The 23,003-nt window shown below is 47.1% G+C and overlaps 2 protein-coding genes across 2 annotated transcripts in view; one reads left to right on the forward strand and one right to left on the reverse strand.

Moving 5' to 3' along the window:
• Positions 1-23,003, reverse strand: part of XPA (XPA, DNA damage recognition and repair factor) — a 556,316-nt gene that overhangs the window by 228,123 nt on the left and 305,190 nt on the right. The window lies entirely within an intron of this gene.
• The window catches only part of CCDC180 (coiled-coil domain containing 180), a 61,020-nt gene continuing 54,107 nt past the window's right edge, over positions 16,091-23,003 (forward strand). Inside the window, exons 1-6 of the mRNA XM_049894951.1 lie at positions 16,091-16,432; positions 16,553-16,629; positions 16,955-17,045; positions 18,701-18,891; positions 19,542-19,630; positions 22,841-22,950. Coding sequence (XP_049750908.1) covers positions 16,977-17,045; positions 18,701-18,891; positions 19,542-19,630; positions 22,841-22,950 — 459 coding nt within the window. The 5' untranslated portion in view covers positions 16,091-16,432; positions 16,553-16,629; positions 16,955-16,976. The remainder of the gene's footprint in view (positions 16,433-16,552; positions 16,630-16,954; positions 17,046-18,700; positions 18,892-19,541; positions 19,631-22,840; positions 22,951-23,003) is intronic.

Below are 23,003 nucleotides of genomic sequence, written 5' to 3' on the forward strand. Positions count from 1 at the left end.
AGTCTGAAATGGGCTACTTAACCATTTCCACACACTGTGGTCCCTAAACCTCAGAAAACAGCAACAACCTGGAGGTAACCAAGAAGACTGAGAGCAGAAATATAATGAAAGCTACATGTGTAATTTTAAACTTTTGAGTGTTGTTGTAGTTTGGTGCCGTCGAGTCAGTTCTGACTCATAGCCAACCTATATATCATAGAACAAAACACTGCCTGGTCCTGTGCCATTCTCACAATTGTTGCTATGTTTGAGTCCATTGTTGCAGCCACTGTGTCAACTCATCTCATTGGGGGTCTTTCCTCTTTTTGCTGACCTACTTTACCAAGCAAGATGTCCTTCTCCAGGGACTGGCCCCTCCTGATAACACGTCTAAAGTATGTGAGATGAAGTTCCGCTATTCTCCAACTTCTAAGGAGCATTCTGGCTGTACTTCTTCCAAGACAGGTTTGTTCATTCTTCTGGCAGTCCATGTATTCAATATTCTTCTCCAATACCATAATTCAAAGGCATCAATTCTTCTTCAGTCTTCCTTATTAATTTTCCAGCTTTTACATGCATATGAGGCAATTGAAAATACCATTGCTTGGGTCAGGTGTACCTTAGTCCTCAAAATGACATCATTGCCTTTTAACACTTTAAAGAGGTCTTTTGCAACAGATTTGCCGAATGCAATACATCATTCGATTTCTTGACAGATGCTTCCGTGGATGCTGATCGTAGATCCAAGTAAAATGAAATCCTTGACAACTTCAATCTTTTCTCTGTTTGTCATGTTCTTGCTTATTGGTCCAGTTGTGTTTTCTTTCTGTTGAGATGTAATCCATACTGAAGGCTGTAGTCTTTGATCTTTGTCAGTAAGTGCTTCAAGTCTTCTTCACTTTCAGCAACTGAGGGTGTGTCATCTGCATATCACATGTTGTTAATGAGTCTTCCTCTAATCCTGATGCCACATTCTTCTTCATATAGTCCAGCTTTTCAAATTATCTGCTCAGCATACAGATTAAATAAGTGTGATGAAAGGATACAACCCTGATGCACACCTTTCCTGATTTTAAACTGCACCGTATCCCCTTGTTCTGTTCAAATGACTGCCTCTTGGTCTTTGTACACATTCCTCATAGGCACAATTAAGTGTTCTGGAATTCCCGTTCTTCCTAATGTTATCCACAATGATCTACACAGTCAAATACCTTTGCATAGTCAATAAAACACAGATAAACATCTTTCTGGTATTCTCTGCTTTCAGCCAAAATCCATCTGACATCAGCAATGATATCCCTTGTACCATGTCCTCTTCTGAATTTGGCTTGAATTTCTGGTAGTTTCACATCGATGTACTGCTGCAACCATTTTTTAATTATCTTCAGCAAAATTTTACTTGCGTGTGATGTTAATGATATTGTTTGATTGATTTCCACATTCTGTCGGATTACTTTTCTTTGGAATGGGCACAAATATGGATTTCTTCTAGTCGGCTGGCCAGGTAGCTGTCTTCTAAGTTTCTTGGAATAGATGAGTGGGCGCTTCCTGTGTTACATCCATTTGTTGAAACATCTCAATGGTATTCCATCAGTTCCTGGAGTCTTGTTTTTCACCAATGTGCTTCAGTGCCGCTTGAACTTCTTCCTTCAACGCCATCGATTCTTGATCATATGCTACCTTCTGAAATGGTTGAATGTCGACTAATTTTTTTTTTGGTACTTTGACTCTTTGTATTCTTTCCATCTTCTTTTGATACTTCCTGTGTTGTTCAACATTTTGTCTGTAGAATCCTTCAAAATTGTAACTCAAGGCTTGAATTTTTTCTTTAGTTCTTTCAGCTTGAGAAATGATGAGCATGCTCTTCTCTTTTGGTTTTCTAACTCCAGGCCTTTGCATATTTCATTAAAATACTTTACTTTGTCTTCTTGAGCCGCCTTTGAAATCTTCTGTTCAGCTCTTTTACTTCAACATTTCTTCCATTTGCTGTAGCTACTCAATGTTCAAGACCAAGTTTCAGAGTCTGTTTTGACATCCATTTTGGTCTTTTCTTTCTTTCTTGTTTTTTAATGAACTTTTGCTTTTTTCATGTATGATGTCGTTGATGTATTACACAACTCGTCTTGTCTTCAGTCATTTGTGTTCAATGCATCAAATCTATTCTTGAGATGGTTTCTAAATTCAGGTGGGATATACTCAAGGTTGTACTTTGGCTCCTGTGGATTTGTTTTAATTATCTTCAGCTTCAACTTGAACTTGCATATGAGCAATTGATGGTCTGTTCCACAGTTGGCCTCTGGCCTCACTCTGACTGATGATACTAAGCTTCTCTATCGTCTCCAACTACAGATGTAGTTCGTTTGACTCCTGTGTATTCCATCTGGCATGGTCCATGTGTAAGTCACTTTTATGTTGTTGAAAAAAGGTATTTCCAATGAATAGGTCATTAGTCTTGCAAAATTCTATTTTGCGATCTCCAGCATCTTTTTTTATCACCAAGGATATATTTTCCAACTACGGATCCTTCTTCTTCATTTCCAACTTTGGCATTCTATCACCAAAGCATCTTGATTGCATGTTTGATCAATTTCCAGTTGCAGAAGTTGGTAAAAATCTTCAATTTCTTCATCTCTGGCATTAGTGGTTGGTGCATAAATTTGAATAATAGTTGTATTAACTGGTATCCCTTGTAGATGTATGGCTATTTTCCTATCACTGACTGCTTTGTACTTTAGATGTTTAAATGTTCTTTTTGACAATGAATGTGATGCCATTCCTTTTCAAGTTGTCACTCCCAGCATAGCAGACCATATGATTGTTTGATTCAAAGTGGCCAGTACCAATCCATGTCCGCTCACTAATGCCTAGGATATTGATCTTCAAGTGTACCATTTCATTTTTGACAAAACATCCAATTTTCCTAGTTTCATAGTTTGTACATTTCACATTCCAATTACTAATGGATGTGCACAGGTGTTTCTTCTTATTTTGAGTCAAACCACATCAGCAAATGAAGGCCCTGAAAGCTTTTACTCCATCCATATCATTAAGGTCGACTCTACTTTGAGGAGGCAGCTCTTCCCCAGTTGTATTTTGAATGTCTTCCAACCTGAGGGCTCATCTTCTGGCACTATATCAGACAACATTCTGCTCCCATTCATAATGTTTTCACTAGCCAATTTCTTTATAAGAAGATCACCAGGTTCTTCTTCCTAGTCTTAGTTTGGAAGCTCTGCTGAAACCTGTCCACCATGGGTGGACCTGCTGGTATTTGAAATACTGGTGGCATAGCTTCCAGCATCACAGCTACATGAAAGCCACCACAGTATGACAAACTGACAGACGAATGGTGGAACTTTTGAGTAGCCAGTATCAAAAATTAAAAAGATTATCATTTCAACATGTAATTAAAATAAAAAGTTATTAACTTCCCATACCTATGCTGCCTGCTGACCCTTCCCACCTCTCATGACCAACATGGCAGAGTGCAAACCAGGGATCATTGCTGTGCTTTTTAATTGAACAGATTATACATATACATGGTCGAAAACGTAAAATGACCGTTTGCTATTCAAAATGTGGTGAATCATACCGTTTTTTCCAGTTTTATCTTGTTTTCCTTGGACAGACTTTATTTTTCAGGATGTGTTCATTCTTTTTTGGTTCCTCCCAGGAACTGGGTCATAATTCTTGACTCCCAGCCTTATTATGGTTGCCGGGCATTTAGATTTCCACTGTTATCAATTAGTTTGTGATGAGCAGCTTTAGATATAAGTCTTTTTCTATTTTAAATATCATTACATTCTGATATGTCTACTTACTGGGCCAGAAGACAAGGACAGAGTCTTCAACCATATTGTCAGGTTGTTTTCCAGAACATCACACACGCATGCGTGCGCGCGCACACACACACACTCATACTCACACTCCCGTCCCAGCAGCACCCAAAGAAACTGCTGCTGTATTGCACTAGGTATTACCATGAAAAACAAAAACCAAACCACCCTGCTCATTTGAGAGAGATGGAAAATGGAATCTCTTTGGTTTAAATTCCATTTCTTTGAATAATGATGAGGTCCTCATTTCTCCACATATTTTCGCATAAATTGAATTTCCTCTTCCATGATGTGCCTGCTCAGCTGGGTTCTCTATCATCACTCTTGGCCTATGATATTTGCTACAGTTTTTGTTTTTATTTTGGTCTATCTTTTGATTCTACTGAATTATTTTTTAGATTCAAGTTTGAAGTTTTCGTTTGCTTTAGATTGTCAAAACTTCTCTTTACATTGGGATTTTTTCTTTTACTTTACTTTTACTTTTTAGTTTTATTACCTATAGAGGTTTGTTGGCTATTGCTTATCTGTGGCTTTTGCATTCTTAGAATACAAAATGCACACACAAAATGCCTACAGTCCCCATCACCACGGGGCCCTGAAGCTTAAGCTCCATGTCCTTCCTTCATGGTCAACTGCCCCCTTCCCCATGCTTTACAGTCCAACCTCATCCACCCATACGGCCCGGTAGGGCACACCTTTGCTCACGCTGCCCACTGGTCAGGCATACGCTTCCCACTATGGCAATTCCTGTGACTCACTTCTGACCTCACCTCCTCCAGGGAGTCTGTCTTGTTTTTGCTTCTCTTTGGAGTCGCTGCCTGTGTTTCCAGTCTCTGTGTTATCATTTACCATGACCCCATGAGCAACTGTGCACAGCACAAGGCCTCTGATAATCAGCAAGGTCATCAGTCATGGTTAAGAGCAATGATCCTGAGTCCCATGTCAGGATTGGGTTTGGTTCCTTAGAGCTGTGCGGCCTTGAGTGCTGGTGCTGTTTGCTCATCTATAAAATGGGCCAAAATTACTGAGCACACAGGAGGGGCTTATGAAAAATAGTAACTCCCCCCAACATTCACCCAGTCCTGGTGGTCTAACCTGTCACCTTGTTGGGCTCCCTCCCACTCCCTCATACACCAGCCAGGGCTGCAAGCAGGGTCAGGCTAGACCTAGGTTCCCAGGGTCCTTTCAGCAAGGCCAAGGAGAAAGGGGTAGAGAAAAAGGGGTGTGGGCTGGCCTGACCTTCTCCCCTGCCTGGACTTACTGGCTTGATGGCCCCCTCCACGTCCCCCTGGCCCTGGTGGTCCAATGAGCTTTTGCTGGTGACATCACAGAACCAGGGTGACGGGAAATATTTGGTATCTTCCACATCTCCAGGCTCTCCAGGCTCTCTGCACCCACCCAACACTGCACCCAGAGTCCCTGCCTGGCTGGGTTAAGGGTAGCCCCAGGGGCCCCAGAGGGGCTGGGGGGAATAGAGCAGGTGGTAGGGATGGAGGCGATCGTACCGAACCAGTCACAATGTCCTTGGTGCATTGCACATGTGTGCATGAAAACACAGGGCTCAAGTCCATGCACTGCCGGTAGCTCCCTGAGCGCCCCGAGCATTGTGTCCACCTGCATCCACCAGCATTAGGTAGGTCCTTGAGCCCCTGTGAGCCAACCACTGTGGAGGGAGCATGGCGCCATTCCTCTGAGCACCCACTTATGAGTTCCACATCCAACTCTTCAGTGTGCACCTGGGAAACTGAGGCAGGAACAGGCTCGGGGCAAATTGGGCAGAGTCCAGATGATAAAGAATTCCAGCCTCCTAAGTTCTCCCATGAAAGGAGACCTGGTGGAGTAGTGGTGAAATGCACGGCTGCTAACTGAAAGGTCGGTGGTTCAAACCTACCAGCTGCTCTGTGGGAGAACAATGTGGCAGTCTGCTTCCGTAAAGATTACAGCCTTGGAAACCCTATGGGGTGGTTCTACTCTGTCCAGAGGTCATTCTTCTGTCCTCCCCCCCGACTCAGACTCTACTTGCACCCGTCTCCACAGCCTGAGCTGGTCAGAGGAGGAAAGAGGGATCTCTGAGATCATATTATTCATTCATTCAGCATATACGGCTTGAGCACTCACCCTGGATGACCAAGTTAGTCCCTCCCCTCCAGGAGTTCAAAGTCTAGATGGGGAAATGGCCAAAAGCATACATAAAAAAGAAAAAAAAAAAAGCTGAAAGAAAACAGCAAGTGCTAGAGAAAAATAAAGCAGGGTGCTATGAGGAAGGCTGAATGGCCAGTAGGTGGGAGGGTCCAAAAGGCCTCACCGAGGTGACATTTATGCTGTGAGCAGAATGGCCAGAAGGCCCAGCACAGCACAAGTCTGTGTGTGCCAGAGAAGGCACTGCAGAGACTCAGAGGCAGAAGTGAGTTTGTTCAGAGAGGAGGGTAGAAAGGCAGCCCGTGGCGCTGGAGTGAGATTAGGAGAGGACGGAGGGAGGAGGGCAGATCCTGGGGCCCGTATCAATCATCTATTGTTCTGTGACCAAACCCAAAACCAAACCCACTGCCGTCAAGTTGATTCCGACTCATAGCGACCCTACAGGACAGAGTAGAACTTGCCCAGTGGAGTTTCCAAGGAGTATCTGGTGGATTCGAACCGCCAACCTCTTGGTTAGCAGCTGTAGCACTTAAGCACTACGCCACCAGGGTTTCCGTGTTCTGTGACATTACCTCAAAATTTAACAGATTAAAACACTTACTTGCTTGGAGAATGTAATCAATGTCACTGAATTGTACATGCAGAAAATGTGGTGTTGGTGTATGTTCTGTTGTGCATATTCTCAACAAGAGCAACAAAAATATTACCGAAAACAAAACAACAAAAATTAATATTTCTATGTTTCTGCGGACCAGGAATCTGGAGATGGCCTAGCTGCGTGCGTCTGCCTCAAAGTCTCTCAGGAGGTGGGGGCTGCAGTCTCAGCTGAGGCTTGACTGGGGGAGGTTCTGCTTCCGAGATGACTCATGTATAATCGGCAGGATTCGGTTTCTCGTGAGCTGTTGGACTGAGGGCTTTGAGACAGGCAAGAGATCGGGCTGGCTGAATTAAATAGCCTCTGACTCACAGTATTCTTGGAATTTAAACCTAAGTGCAGACAACCACATAACTTTTGCTGCTGGCACCCGAAAACTACTTGTGATTAACAAACTAGGTGCTTAGACAAGGGGCTACACTTAAAGGCCCTGTGAGCTCGACCAGCTATAAATTACTGATAATCCTCCTGAGTTGTTTTTCAAGGCCTCACCAGGTGCAGAGCGTGTGCAGTAAAGATCAACATGGCCTATGAATGACCTTCCACATGAGACAAACATGAGCAGGGACCCCTCACCGGGACTTGAACCAAGGTCCGGAGGCATCACGCATGCACAACATCCCAGAATAAGTCCTGTTCAACATCCTGGCAGCCTTTGGGACAGACTCCATCTTAGTTCCAGCAACCTCGGCAAGAAAATCCATCCTGAATTCTAACCGTGCATGCATTTGATTTTTATAATCCCGCCCCTTCTCCTGGCAATCTCCACCCATCTAATGAGTAAAGATAATGCTTTTTCCTGCCTAAAAACTTTTATAAGCCCTAGGAAATCCTATGTCCGGCGAGAGACTGGAGGCTAGCATAGGTAGAAACCCTTCTCCCCCTCTCTCACGTGAGCCCTTACTTTCCGTCCTTAATAAACCTTTGTGTGGAACTTCTGAGCCTCTCCTGGTCATTCTTGGTTAGAAGAAGGTAAGAACCTAGGCAGGGCTTCTTTTCAAGCTGGGAAGCCTTGCCCTGCAACAGCTTCAGTTCCCAATGCCCAGGCCCTCCCTTGGTTCTCTGCCACATGGGCCTCTCCACAGAGCAGCTCATAACATTACACCTTGCTTCCCCAGAGCAAGGGGTCCAGGGAGAGAGGGGAAGGGACGCAAGAGACAGAACACGAGATGGAAGTCAGACTTATTATAACCAAATCTTGGAAGTAACATCCTATCACGTTTGTCATATTCTATTGGTTAGAAGTGAGTTGCTAAGTCCAGTCTGCACTCTAGGGGATTACATAAGGATGTGTACACCAGAAGTCAGGGAGCATTGGGAGCCATTGAGCAGGAGGCCCATCACATAGGCCAAGACAAGGCACTTGGGTCTGATTCTAATTATAATGGAAGCCACTGGAGGGTTTTATGCCAGAGAGTAATGACCAGGGACAGATTACCCAATAAGCAAGGTAAGGACATGCATAGGGCAGCAACAAAACAGGGACACCAGTTGTCCAAACCAAATACCCATAAATGCCAAGCAGACAGGACACAAGGAAAAGCGAGTGCCACAGTGGAACTGGCAGGGCACTAAATGGAACTGGCACCAGTTCTAGTGCATGAGAATGTACCAGTCAGACATAAAGTTCACACAGGGTCATGAGGGTGCCCTTGTACAAAGTTGTTTAAGCTATGAGGCCCCCACCACTTCAACACCTTCATTGACATCTATCTCCTATGGTCCCCTCCTGTGTAACTGAAACGCCTTATCTTGGAGGGTCTCTTGAGAATATATTATTTCTTTCAAATAAATAGGTGGGAGTGGGCTGTTGAGTCTAAATCCTACTACATTCACCCACCAAAAAATTTATAATCCAGTTCATCTCATTTCACTAAAAGGCATATACCACTTTTGTGTTCAATCGCTAACAGTGTCGTCCCATTTAAAATGGAGTTACATCATGGATAGCTAAGACACACATATATCCTGTTCAAATGTGTAAGCAGAAGTGACACCACAGATTATCAATGTTTAGGGCCCTCACATGCCTTAATCTGGCCCTGGTAATGACATCTTTAATTTCAATACAGATTGGTAGAGGAGGCCAACAGGGGAAGTGACTTAGCCAAGATCACAGCGTTAGAACCCTGGTCTGCTTTGAGGTGTACTCCATGCTGCTCACCGCCCTTTCTTATAATCTTTCATCTCTAAGTTTGTGCACTAGCTATGAGTGACACCAGTTCATAGGTTTTATAGGTATTATCTTACACCTGATGTCCTTAGGAAGTCTATAAAATGATCCCCACTGCAGGAGGGGAGACTGGGGACACCCTGAGAAGCACAATGACTTGTCTATGGTCACAGAACTGGCAAGAGGGATAAGTTGTCTGCCTCTCAAAGCTAGCACCCTGGCTGCACCCAGGCCTTTCCCAGGGGCTATGGGGAAGTCTGTGTTGGTGTAACTGTATACAGTTGAGATGACGGCATGGGGGAGGGTAAACAGTCGGGCTTTTGGGGATGTCTTATTAGAGAGGAGGCACAGGTAGAAGTAGAGCTTCAGAAAAGGCACCCCAGGAAGTGACCTCACTTCCTCGGCAATGAAGTCCAACTTAACTTGAAACCCTTGTAACCAGGTACCCACATTATAGAGACAGTCTCCTACCCAGCACACTTGGCCAGAGATACTCAAGAAAGTAAACTCTTCTGTGTCCCTGATTCCTGAGCTTCTAGCCTCAGGAAATCCCAGAGTGAGGCCTTTCCCAAAAGTTCAGGCATCTTCTGAGCCATCACCCTTGAAGCCTCTGACCATTTGCCAGTTAGAATCGAAAGGTAACACAGGGCAGCCCAGGTCAGGCCAATTGAGAACAGACCACCACTGTGATCCTGCCTGGGTAGCCTCATACTCCCATCTCCCACGTGGCCCCCCAGGCAAAAGCTAGGGGGATAGAAGGTCTCTGAGCCTCTACTCCAGTGTTCCCCCAATCCCTGGTACCCAGAACCTGGCCCAGGCCCAAGTCCTGGTTTCTGTGGGTGCCCGGCCCCTGGCGGGCCCTTGCAGTAGTAAAGCATGAGAAGGGGTGGGGAACAGGTAATGGACTAGGGGACCCCTTCTGAGGGACACTGGCTGTGTGCCTTCCAGGGCATTCTTATCAAAGGTTAAGTGTCTTTGGCAATCACTGCAAGGTATGTGTGGGGGGTGGGGGGTGGAAATTAGAGACCCACCTGGGAAGCAGTCACCTTGTCTCCATTCCCCTTCCTTTTAGATGAAAGAGGGAAGTCTGATGCACAGATAAGGGAGAGACCAGTCCCAGTGGAGGGTGGGGGTAGAGGGATGGATCAAGGACAACTTCCTTGAGGGACTGTGTGAACCCATATCTGAGAACAGGTAGGGGCCTGGATGGAAGTGGACGTGCGGAGGGGCCTCACCAGAGCAAAGACCTGGAATGTGGCTCCCTGTCCCACCCAGCACCCCCTACCCAAGCTCAGTCAGCATCCTGTCCTTCCCTCTGACCCCAGGAATTCAATGTATTACAGGAGATCAGCCTGCAACAACTCTAACATGGCACCCCAGGCACAATGTGGAGCCTGGCTTCAGACAACACAGCATCTCAGTGAGACAGAGAGCTAAGGCCTGGACAGCAACAGGCCATTGGCAGGGGACAATTCCAGAGAGCCTGTGGCCATGGACCTTTTTGCCTGGGGAACCTGGACTCCCGCTTCTGGGCTGGCACTGGGAGGGAGACCATGAGGTGGCCACTTGCCAGGAGAAAGTGAACACAGGGTGGCCATAGGGCTGCTGCTCTGTTCTGTAGCCACAACCCATCATGTGCACTAGATCTCTGGTCCAAGTTGGTGAGCAACACCAAGGCCAAGTGAACAAGGCCACCATTAAGCACTGGCACAAATGAGTGCCAGGACTTGGGCAGGCAGAGGCATGCTACCTTGGGGCTCAGAGAAGCTTCAGGGCTAAGCATGGGCTTGGGGAGTTAGCCAGCCTGGTGCTGGGATCCCAGCTCCTCTGCTGACCAGCCCTGTGAATAGGATGAGGCGCTTCGCCTCTCTGGGCCTTGGTTTCCTCCTCTGTAAAGTGGATTGATGCTAAAAGATCTCTCAGATGGCCTGAGTAAATGGGGGTACTGTTGACTGAGCACTTCACACAGTGCCTGACACATACAGTTCAGTGATAGCGGGTAAAGGGTAGAGAATTCTGAGGTAAGCTGGCCCTCCCATCCAGCCTCCAGCAGAGCCCAGCACCAGTTGCATCTCTCACTCCAAGTCCTATGTCCAGCTCAAATGCAGACAGTATCTCAGCAGCAGAGCTCAGCTGACACACTCAGCTTGAACTTGGCCAGGTCCTCCAGCTCCAACTTGGAAGGGATCAATGTGAGCCTTCTCCTGGAGTCCCCAGAAGGCCAGGAGAAGAAGGTGACCTCCTTGTCCCTTCTTCTGACAGTCCTTCCCCAGCCCCTCTCTTGATGGTGCCAGGGTTTCCCACTCCATACCCACAAAAGGGGCCTAGAAACCCTGGCTCCAGACCAGAGCTTATAGAAGTCCCCTGGAGCTCTGGACATAGGACTCGGGTGCCCTGCAGGGTCTGGATCTTGCTGTCCTCCACAGTTCAGGAAATGGACCTTCCCGTTGTCCCTGAAGACATGCAGTGTCAGCTCAGCCTCCAGCAGCACCTTCTACTTCTTGGCCTCCACCACGGCCATGGCCTCCATGTGCACGCAAGCAAGCTCTGTCTTAGGGGTCTGTTGCAGCTCTACACCCAGACGTGGGTGACTCCTGCATCATCTGTGTCAGCCTGGGCATGGACAACAGCAACGTGAACAAGAGTGGTCCCCTCAGTCAAACCTCTCTGGGGACTGACTTGTCCTGAAAAACTATTTTGACAAGACATCAGCTCTGGGCCTTCTGGCTACATGCCCACCCCTGGGAGGAGGCAGATGGCTGTCAGAGCACCCCCACTGTGCACAGAGGGAATGGAAGTAGGCCTACTCATCCCTGGCTGATGCTTGGGGGTTCATGCCTCAGTGGAGGTGGACAATATGCTCAGAGAACCTTCTTCTCCCTGCAACCACACCAAGCCCTTGCCCACCTCAGAGACTCCCTGCCTACAGAGCTCTTCCCTGTAGCCCACCGTACATAGTGGACTCACCTTCAAGGTTGGGCTTAGAGGTCACCTCCTTGGGGCTCTTGTGCAAGTCACAGCCTGTGAGGTCAGACTGACCTAGGTTCAAACCCACAGCTGGGCCACATTGCAGCTGCGTGACAGGCAAGCACATGCTGTGGCTTTGGAGGCTGTTTCCCCGAATGTAAATGGGATCAGTTACTTAACCTCATAAGGGTATGTTGGGGATTAAAGCAGGGAAGATGAACGTACCTAAAGTGTTTGGATTTCAGGAGCCCACGTGGCCCAGTGAGCACTCAACCCAGGACAAGGCCTCTGATGACCAGCATGGGTGTCAGTCAGGGTTAAGAGCAATGATTCTGAGTCCCTCATCAAGGGCTGCCTTGTTCCTTAGAGCTGTAGGGGGCCCAGGAGGGGCTCCCTAACAACAGTAACAGCCCAGCACATACTCACCCTGGTGCTTGGTGGTTGTGCCTGCCTCTTTACTGGGCTCCTCCGCCCCCTCTCATGCCAGCCTGGGACAGGCTGGACCTCAGGTTCCCAGGGTCCTGCCAAGCAGGATAGGGCTTGGGGAGTGGGCATAGAGGAGGAGGAGAGGGGATGACCTGATTTTCTCCCCTGCCCAGACTCACCATCCACCGCCTGACCCTCCACAGAACTGGCCCCTGTGGGTGGCATCTGGACACCAAGGCCGTGGCGATGGAGGGATAGTTTGTGTACCCTGCTTCTCCAGGCTCTCCAATGCCACAGCCCTGTGTACAGTACCAGCCACGGAGAGGGCAGCGGTTGCGGACCGAGGGATCGCGTGAGACCAACGGCTCAAGGAGAGACGTTGGTGCATCGCGCTTGCGCATGTGGCGAGGCGCGGTCACTTCCGCGTGCTGTTCGTGGACCCAGAGTGCGCGCCCGCCATGGTCACTGTACACCCTTGTCCTGTTGGGTTAGCGAGATCGTGTGCCCGTGCGCATCCAGCATCATGCTCCATCCACACCCCATCCAGTGTGGAGGGAGCCTGGGCACCGTGTTCTGAGAGCACGTTTTCGCAATTCTGGAAACCGCCCCCCTTCCTCTCTCCGCCCACGGTACAATTGGAAAACCAAGGCCGAGAGGGAAGCAGGGACTAGCATAAGAGCACACAAAGGGCGCAGCCTCTTGTACTACTGATCAGCCCCTCCCATGGGGTTACTTTGGGAATGAGAGCCCTTACCTGGGGGACCCCTGCCCATCCGTACCACGTGTGAGGCCGTTTTTTTCTCAGCATCCCCACACGCACACGGGTGGACACACACACACACGCACTGACTTCACATGGAGACCATGAGAGTGGTGACAGGAGGAGAGGTCGCTGGGGCAGTGATGAGGGGTGGATCCACATGTATATGTCCATGAGCACATAGTGTATGTGTACTTGCCATAAAGGGGAACTGTAAGTATTATCATTAGTGTATTTTCTTTTTGGTGAGCTTATCACTCTTTTCCAGCCATTACCCCACACAGTTCATAGTGACTCCCGTGATCCCTAGAAGTTGTTTTCTAAACTCTCTCTGATCTTTCTGCACCATTTTGGTGAGTGAAGCAGGGTAGGTGGGACCCCTGTCTTACAGAAAAGACTGAGGTCTTAGAGAGATCAAGGAAATAGAACCACATGATTGAGGGAGAAACATGAGTTCCAGTCCTGCATTTATTTCCGGCAGGTTCTAGGCCAGGGGAAACAGGTAGAAAATAGCAAAAAGTGCTTACTGGGTATAGGGTCACTATGAGTCGGAATCAACTGGACTGCAATGGGGAAAAGGGGGTGCTAGGTGCCCAAGGGGCCGTGGAACTTTGATGGGGCCTCAGGGGCCTCGTACTGAGTAATGTGGGATTTGGGGGAGATAGTCTGGATTCTAGAAAGCCTGTTCCAGCTCTGAGATCCCAAGTCATGCAGGCAGCAGTGGGGGTGGTCTCAGGTGGGGGGGGTGGAATGACATTTTGACAACTCCAGTCTGAGGCCGGGAGCTTTGGAGCCAGAGCTGCTTCATAAACAAGAGTTGTTAGGTTTAGTCAGTGGCTCTGCAGGGGCTTGCCTTCCAGAAGCTGTCATTTAAAGGGATCCTTGGGGGAAAAAAAAAATTTTTTTTTTTTTTGGCGGTCCTGGAACTGGATTGGGGGTGTCAAATCATCTCCGGCACAGCCCTGCCCTCCTGGGAACTCTCAAGTGGCAGGGGTCAGGGTCTGGGGGGGTGTCCCATGGCACTCCCCGGGAACAGTGCTCCTCCTCCTCCTCCACCACAGTGGAGATCCCTGATGACATCAAGGTGTCTTAAGCCAGCGGTGACCTTTCCAGGGGCCAGGCCCTACCTCCCATCACTCTAGCCTTTCTCAGGTGGCACACCCAACTGAATGCGAGGGAGTCTCTGCCCACCCCCCATGCCAACCCTCCCCCGGAAGAGCACAGAGAGCCCCTCTTCACAGACTGTACTCTGCACCCTGTGAGTGAGAGGGGGCCTCCCACCAACTCCTGTTGATGTCACGGCAAGTGCCAGGTCCCTGCCTCACTGCTCCCTGGGCTTTATGAGACCACAGGAGTTGGGGGTTAGCGGGGAGGGAGGAGTCTGGAGGAGGAGGGGGATTGGATCTCGGTATAAAAAACAACAGCAAAAAATGTTTACGGATTGGGGGAGGGCAATATTTATCTGTTGAAAATAGCAGATGCTAACCTTGAACATTGTATTAAAATGCTGTTTCCACTGCAACCTGGGACTTAAAAGACACTCACATTCCTCACTGAAATAAGAAATCTTGCAGGGTCATCAGTTTATTTTATGTGGAAGAAGAAGGGCAGCCAGTACCTAAGTCTACCTTTCACAGCGCACATGTCCATTTTAGTGTCAAATTGGGCAAGGTCCTGAGACAGCTCATTAGAACTCCTGGGACTTAGAGGATGAAGGTACTGTCATAAGGCAAAGCAACAACCTCTGAAGTGTGCGAGTGTTTAAAATAACCTTTGCAAGGACCATTTCCTTACCCAGGATGATGACTGCCTTTCTACAGCCTCGGGGGACGACAGAACATTTTCTGCTTCTGTTATGTAAGGTTTCTTTTGACTGGCAATTAGGAATTTATAGTCTTCAAGGTCAAACTCTGGAATTCCATTTAGTTCAGTGTACTTTTTAAATTTCCCTTGAGACTTCATCTTTGACCCATATAGCATTTAGAAGTGTGTTTAGTTTCCTTCCTTTTGGTGATTTTCTAATTACCTTTTTGTTATTGCTTTCCAGTCTGATTCCATTGTTGTCAGAGAACACACTGTATGATTTCAATTCTCGTAAGTTTGTTGAGGTTTGTTCTACAGCCCAGGATATATTCTACGTTGGTAAATGTTTCGTGGGTACTTGAAAAGAATGTGTGTTCTGCTGTTGTGGGCAGAGTGTTCTATAAATGTTGATTAGATCCTGTTGGTTGAAGGTGCGGAGTTTTTCTACATCCTTGCTGATTTTCTGTCTTGTTGCCCTATATCGGTTGTTAAAGGTGTTGAAGTTTCCAACTATGATTGTATATTTGTCCTTTCAGTTCAGTTGAATTTTATAGCTCTGTTTGTTATTTGGTGGAAACCCTGGTGGTGTAGTGGTTAAGTACCACGGCTGCTAAGCAAAAGATCAGCAGTTTGAATCCACCAGGTGCTCCTTGGAAACTCTATGGGGCAGTTCTAGTCTGTCCTATAGAGTCACTGTGAGTCATAATCGACTCCACGGCAATGGATTGGGTTTTTTGGTTGTTGTTTGGTACATACGCATTTAGGATTTCTATGGCTTCTTGGTGGATTGAGCCTTTTGTCTTTATGTAATGTCCCTCTCTGTCCCTGATAATTTTCTTCACTCTGAAGTATATTTTATCTGATAATAATGCAGCCACTCCTGCTTTCTTTTGATTAATGTTCGTGTAGTAAAAGTAATCCTTTTCTTGCAACCTATCTGTAGCATTATATTTGAACTCTCTTAAAGACAGCATGTTCTTTAATCTACTCTTCCACTGTCTTTTAAGTGGTGTGTTTAGACCACTGATGTAATTATTGATATTTAGGGTTTAAGACTGCCACTTTATTTTTTGTTTGTTCCCTCTGTTCACTTCTTTGTTTTCTTTTGCCTGCCTTCCTGTGGGTTACTTGAACAATTTTTAAAATTCCATTTTGATTTAGCTAGAATGTTCTTTTTAGTGTATCTCTTTCTACGGAAACCAGGCCTGGGGCGAGCGGGCTGGCTAAGAGGTCAGCTACCACGTGGGGCGCCCTCATTGCTAAGGACAAACCCCTTTCCCTTGAGAGGCGGAGAGAGGGCGGGGCTAGCGCGGCAACCTTCCTTCGGCGTTGTCTTGGAGACAACAGACAAGCTTCTTTTGGCGGTTGTGGCTCGACCCACGAAAGGTGAACTTCAGGGCCTCTTCAGGAAGGTGTGGTCCCGGCCAGACCCCTGGGCGCTGAACCCTCCCATTCGATAGACCCCCAGACCCTGTTTCCCTCAGGACACCCCAGAGCTGCCCGAGGTGCTCGCTGCGGCAGGGACTGGGGGCAGGAGGGAAGAGATTGTTGCCTCCAGTTGGTGTGTCCCTTCTGCCTACAGCCGGCGCCTAATTAGCGTCACCGAAATCCAGCTACTCGCTCCCTCTCTCCACTACTCTCCTGCTCCGTGTACCTACCTGTGTGCTCGGCTCGGAGTTCAGCGTCAGGTCGAGGTTAGGCCGGGTTCAAATCCCAACTGACTCCTTGAGCGCCTTGACTTTTCCCGGGAGAGATTGGGAGAGGGAAGCACAAAACAATAATCAGTTATTATTGTTCCCCCCCTCCCTGCAAAGCTCGTCTCGGACTTGCGCGTTGCGCGCTGCTTAGAGGAGAGAGCCGGCCAACTCCGCGAGTTCTGTTCCTGCCAAAGGTTTGCTTCGTCCTCTCCTCCTCCCTTTCTTGGGTTTTGTTTTTTAGTTTTCAACCTGCGCTTGGGGGTGGGAAGAAGGAGCCCTGAAGTCTTCTTCCCTTAGCAGAGGGGTTCACGGCCCGACCTTGGTGGGTCCCACCTGGGCTGGGCTGCCTCTCAGGCCACCCTCTGACTCTCCCGCGGATTTGCTTTTGGGGAAGGGGCAGAGCTGGTTTCCCAACATAAAAAAAAAAAAAACCCCAGTGCTGTCGAGTCGATTCCGACAAGCAGGGTAAGAATTGAGGCTAAACCTCCGACAAGTTTCTGGATAATGGCGTCCTGGCAGGTGCGACTGACTGGCTGCCAAGATGCCTTCGGTGGGGCGAGTGACCCAGGTTCAGAACGGGAAAGTCTACCAGCAGATCTTCGAGGCCCAGGTAGGCTCCTTCCTTCAGCCGTCTTCTCTCAGCAACCCCAGCTTCCCTCCGTCGCCCCTCTTTCCTCTCCTTCCACTTCACCTTCTTCCTTCTGCCACCTTCCCCTAGAGCCGCCAACTTCCCTGACTGGCAATCCAGTGAAATAATGGCTTTGAAATTGCTTTGATTTTAAATGAATTCTTATTGGTTCTTAAAATGTATGGCTAGAAAACTAATGCCTATTTCCGACAATTAGAAAATTTAACTTAAAATTTAAATTACTTAGAGATAGCCAGAATTAGCTTTTCAGTGCTCTAGGTCTTTTTGCCATGCATTTCTGATTTTTCTTTAAAAAAACATAGATTTGCTTCTTACTAAATCAGTTACTATGGAGTCCATTCCAACTCATGCCAAACCGATGTATGTCACTGTAGAACTGTGCATTTTTCTGATGTAGATCACCAAGCCCTTCTTCTGAGGTGCCTCTGGGTGCACCTGAACCTCCAAGCTTTCGCATGCTAAATGTTTGCACTACCCAAAATCTCCTGATTCTTCCTAGGGTTTCAGAACCTGATTTTCCTCCTTAACAGTATCTCGCAGGCCCTTTCCCAGGCATGTGCGTTCATCTATGTCTAGCCGCTGCCTAGTTGTTCATCTCAGAGCCTTCCATAGTGTGTTGAAGTAATGTTATGGTTGCTTAGTGACCATTTTGGTTGCCAAAATTGCCTTGTGATCTGCAAAGCACTGTGCAGACAAAGCAAGGATCTTAAAAGGAGCAAACACCTCTGAATCCCACCTTTGAAGTTTTGCACTACCTATTTAAGAGTTTTTCGTTCCTAATTTGAGCCCTAAAAATGCTCTCTGAAGAAGGTTTGGCAACTGTAACAAGGTATAAAGAAGTCAAAGAAGCAATGGCACTCATTACTCACACCATCCTGATCCCTATGGGCAATATACTGTTCTTAATGTTTTGGGGTATTTTCTTCTGCTCATTTTTCTGTGCATTTTAAATTTTGAGATCATGCTGTATGATTTTGTTTATAATTTTTAATTTATACTTTTGTATTTTCACATCATATCACCACCAAAGCATTTCCCCACACCATATATAATTCTTTGTGTAATTCTTTTTTTTAAATGACTGTCTAACATTCTGTTGGATAAACATACCCCCTTTACCCAACCAATCCCCTGTTATTGGACAGTTACATTTTTCCAATTCCTAGTGATTATGAAAATAAGATGGGAAGTTTTTGCTTAGAGAGCTTTGAGTTTACGTTGATGGTGGTGAAATAATTTGAAAAAGGATCCAAGAACGGTTGCACAACTTGAAGAATGTAATCAGTGTCATTGAATTATACATGTAGAAATTGTTGAAATGGCATTTTTTTGTGTGTATGTATTTTCACTACAATATAAAAAAGTAAATAAATAAGACTGGGATGAACATCTTGGTCCTCATTTAAATTTCTTAGAAGAAGCCTTCCCAGAAGTGGCTGAATGACTGTCAGGGGGGTTTGGAGCCCTCCTCCAGGGCACCGGTGGTGTGGGGTTGAAGGCCTGGGCTGGAGGTACCTTCCTGGTGGCAGCTCCCACATGACCCTCAAAGTCCAGCAAAGTCAGCCTGAGGGTATAGGGAAGTCTGTAGCCCTGACCCCCATCTCCCATGGATTCAGGTGCAGCTGGTCCGCTCCCTGGCAGCCAGCAGGAAGCGGGCTGTGGAGCATTCTATGGGCCCGAAGAGCGGCAAGACGCCCTTGATGAAGAAGGTGGAGGTGCCCGAAGGAGAGATGCTGTCTCCTCGGCAGCAGAAATGGGTGCACAGCCTGCCCAACGACTGGGTCACAGAAAACCCTGTGCTCTACAGGTACGCCCTGCCATCCAGGCCACACCCCACATATGTGTCCCTCAGAGTCTTCAAAAAGTCGAAGAGAACTCATACAAGGTGAGTCCCAGAGGGGAATGAAGGCTTAGGTACTTTTCCTGAAGGAGGGCAGTGATAACACCTATCTTGCAGGATTCTTTGTTTCTCCTTCCCTCCCTCCCTCCCTCTCTTCTTCTCCCCAGTAGTTATTGAGTGCCTAGAACCAGGCGCTAGGCATGGGTATCCTACCCTCACAGAGCTTGAGATTCTGGACTGCTGAAGGAGCGAATGAGGACACATGCCAAACACTTAGCCCTGGCCTTGCTTTATCAGGCTTGTCCTCGCCCCCTCTGACCCTGTTTCCCCATGTGAAAAATAGCTCCCGCCTGCCCCCCACACTTGGTTTGCAGCCACAGCCCAAGCATGCTCCCTAAGGGCAGGGACCTCGTCTTCTCAACTAGGCACCCCAGTGTCTGGTTGCAGGAGACACCGAGCAGTGCTGGTTGGGAGACTGGGCACTGCCTTGGGGTTTTCTGGAGTCAGGTGGGGTCCAGCTATTGCTGCTGCCCACAGGCACCCTGGAGACTCACCTACGTGTCAGAGAGCAGCTGTGGGGCCCAGGCCTTAACTGTTCCCCTCTGCTTGTGCTACAGGGAAAAGAAAGCAGCCAAGAGGGAAAAGTCCTGCGAGAGCGAGAGCACAGTCGCTGCCCGGGAAGTCCGGGGCCTCAGGGACACCATTGGTGAGCCTCTGGTCCTGCCCTGGGGGCAGGCCTGGCTAGGGCAAGAAGAGCCCCGCAGGGGCAGATCAACCAGGAACCTTGTGAGGAAGCAATGGCAGCGCCCACTGTGTTCCTTCTGCTCCATCATTTAGTGGGGCTCTCGCCTTGGGCTTTCAGGTGTTGGGGAGGTGTGGTCGCCTTATACTTTCAGTGGGGACAGAAGCCCTGACCTTGCCTGTGTGTTAGACCCCACTACCCCTTGTGGGTCCAGGGGGTGCTGTGATGGTGGAGGCAGGGCCGGAGTGCTCCTCAGGCCTTTGTTCTTGGCTGCCTTAACAGGTCGGGCTTGCTTTCCACATCAGGTGGCTGTGAACATTGGCATCGTTTTTGTTTGATTGTTTGGGGCAGAGTTGCTCCACCCCCTCAAACGGAATTTAAAGGATTTTTAGCTTTCCACATCTCATCTGAACTAGTTACTTGAAATTTAAGAAGATGGCTACATTTCCCTTGAATGACTGGGTTCAGAATTTGTGATTCAAAAGACTTCTTGGTTGACTTCATTAGCTAATATGGATCTGAGATGCTTTTTAAATGTACTTGTTGACATAAAAGAGTCTGTCCTATCTGATGGTGCCTGAGGATAATTCAAAAATGGTTGCAGCAGTATATTGACAGGGAACTGCCAGAAATTCAAGCCAGATTCCGAAGCAGACATGGAATGAGGGATATCATTGCTGATATTAGATGGATCCTGGCTGAAAGCAGAGAATACCAGAAAGATGTTTACCTGTGTCTTATTGACTATGCAAAGGCGTCCGACTATATGGGTCATAATAAATTACGGAAAACATTGCAAAGAACACTTAATTGTGCTCATGTGGAACTTGTACCTAGGCCAAGAGGCAGTCATTCTAGCAAAACAAGGGGATACTGCATGGTTTAAAACCAGGAAAGGTGTGTGTTAGGGTTGTATCCTTTCACCATATTTATTCAATCTGTATGCTGAGCAGATAATCTGAGAAGCTGGACTATATGAAGAAGAACATAGCATCAGGAGTGGAGAAAGATGCATTAGCAACCAGTGTTATGCAGATGATACAACCTTGCTTATTGAAAGTGAAGAGGACTTGAAGCACTTACTGATGAAGATCAAAAACTACAGCTTTCAGTATGAATTGCAGCTCAACATAAAGAAAACAGAAATCCTCACAACTGGACCAATAAGCAACATCATGATAAATGGAGAAGAGGAGTTTCAAAGATTTCATTTTCCTTGAATCCACAATCAATGCCCACGGAAGCAGCAGTCAAGAAATCAAACGACGTATTACATTGTGCAAATCTGCCTCAAAGGACCTCTTTAAAGTGTTGAAAAGTAAAGATGTAACCTTGAAGACTAAGGTGCCCCTGACCCAAGCTGTGGTATTTTCAATCACATCATATGCATGCGAAAGCTGGACAATAAATAAGGAAGACCGAAGAAGAATTTATGCCTTTGAATTATAGTATTGACAAAGAATATTGAATATACCGTGGACTGCCAAAAGAATGAACAAATCTGTCTTGGAAGAAGTACACTCAGAATGCTCCTTAGAAGTGAGGATGGCAAGACTTCATCTCACATACTTTGGACATGTCACCAGGCAAGGTCAGTCCCTAGAGAAGGACATCATACTGGTACAGGGTCAGTGAAAAAAGAAGACCCTCAACAAGATAGATCATTTGGCTACAACAATGGATTCAAACATAGCAACGATTGTGAGGGTGGAGCAGGAACTGGGCAGCATTTCATTTTGTTGTACTAGCGTCGCTGTGAGTCAGAACTGACTTGGCAGCACCTAACAACAATAAGATTTGTGACTTGTAACACCAACTCTACGTGTTTTCTCTGACACCAAGTGCAAATGAAGTTTTGGCCTCACCATCCAGAGTTAGGTCCAAACTTCACATGCTACAGGGCACAGTCCTCCAGACTGCCAAGTCTGCCCAAGCCTGCAGTCACCAGAGCACATTTAGGGTTCCCAGGACACCCATGCTTCTGAGTTGCTGGCTCCAAATTCAGGGCTTCCCACTGCTCCCTCAGGTTCAATAATTCAATATAACGACTCACAGAATTCAAGAAAGTGTTATACTTATGATTAAAGTCTTATTATAGCAAAAAGGATACAAAAGAAAAGACACATAGGGTGAGGTCTGGCAGGGTCTCCAATACGGATCTTCCATTCCCCAAGGGATACGTTACCCTCCTGTGCATCAATGTCTATCACCAACCAGGAAGCCCACCCAAACTACAATATCTAACATTTTTATTACGGTTGCATTACTTTAAAAAAAAAAAAAAAAAACCCGTTGCCGTTGAATCGGTTCTGACTCATAGCAACTCAATAGAACAGAGTAGTAGGGTTTCCAAGGAGCGCCTGGTGAATTTGAACTGCTGACCTTTTGGTTAGCAGCTGTAGCTCTTAACCACTATGTCACCAGGGTTTCCTTGGATTACTTAGACGTGATCAATTAAATCATTGCCCACCTGGTTGGACTCAGTCTTCAGCCTCCTTCCTCTCAGAGGTCAGGCTGATTATCACCTGGTTGGTCTTTTTGGTGTAGCCAGCCCCTATCCTGAGTAAACTAACAATTGTAGCCTCAGGGACCCACCATGAATAATAAAGACACTCCTATTACTTGGAAAATTCCAAGGGTTTAGAGGTTATCTTCCAGGAACCAGGACCAAAGACCAAGTTCTTTGAGTAAAGTGGTTCTTCACTGCCACAGTGTTCTTTAGCCCCCATACCTAAGTTCCCCCGCTTGTAAACTGGGGATAATAATAGAACCTGGCTCTTGGCCTTGCTATGAGTCATTGAGGAACAACAATACCAGACAGGTGGTATTGCTATATGAGTATTGGTTATTATTATAGTACCTGTATTTTCATCTATAAAAAAAAAAGAACTTAATAAATAAATAAATGGTACCATTCTATACATACCATCCTGGGACTTATCTTCTGCATTTAACTGTATCTCTGAAACCTGTTCCCTGTTGCACTTAAGGATCACCTCCATCCTTTTTCTTTTCCCTAAAGCCTCTGTTACTGCTTGCCTGGCTTTGTAATCTGGGTTCTGAACAAAGACCCTGGTGTGCAGGTGCTCTCTGCCTATGCTGTCTTCCTGAGAACTCTCAGATCACCTTGTAGTCCTGAGAGCAGCCTCATCACTTCTGTTGTTTCTCCCCTAGTTCCTGAGAAGATAAGCACCATCACCCTTCAAGGGCGAGGAGACTACAAAAGGAAGAGCTACGAGAACGCTTTGGTGAACTTTCAGGAGGAGATCGAGCAGATTGGGATGGTGAGCCTTCCCTCTTTCCTCTTCCATTCCTGTGCCATTCCAGAGGTGGGTTC

This window comes from Elephas maximus, chromosome 9 (assembly GCF_024166365.1).
Source record: "Elephas maximus indicus isolate mEleMax1 chromosome 9, mEleMax1 primary haplotype, whole genome shotgun sequence".
Classification (NCBI taxonomy): Eukaryota; Metazoa; Chordata; class Mammalia; order Proboscidea; family Elephantidae; genus Elephas; species Elephas maximus.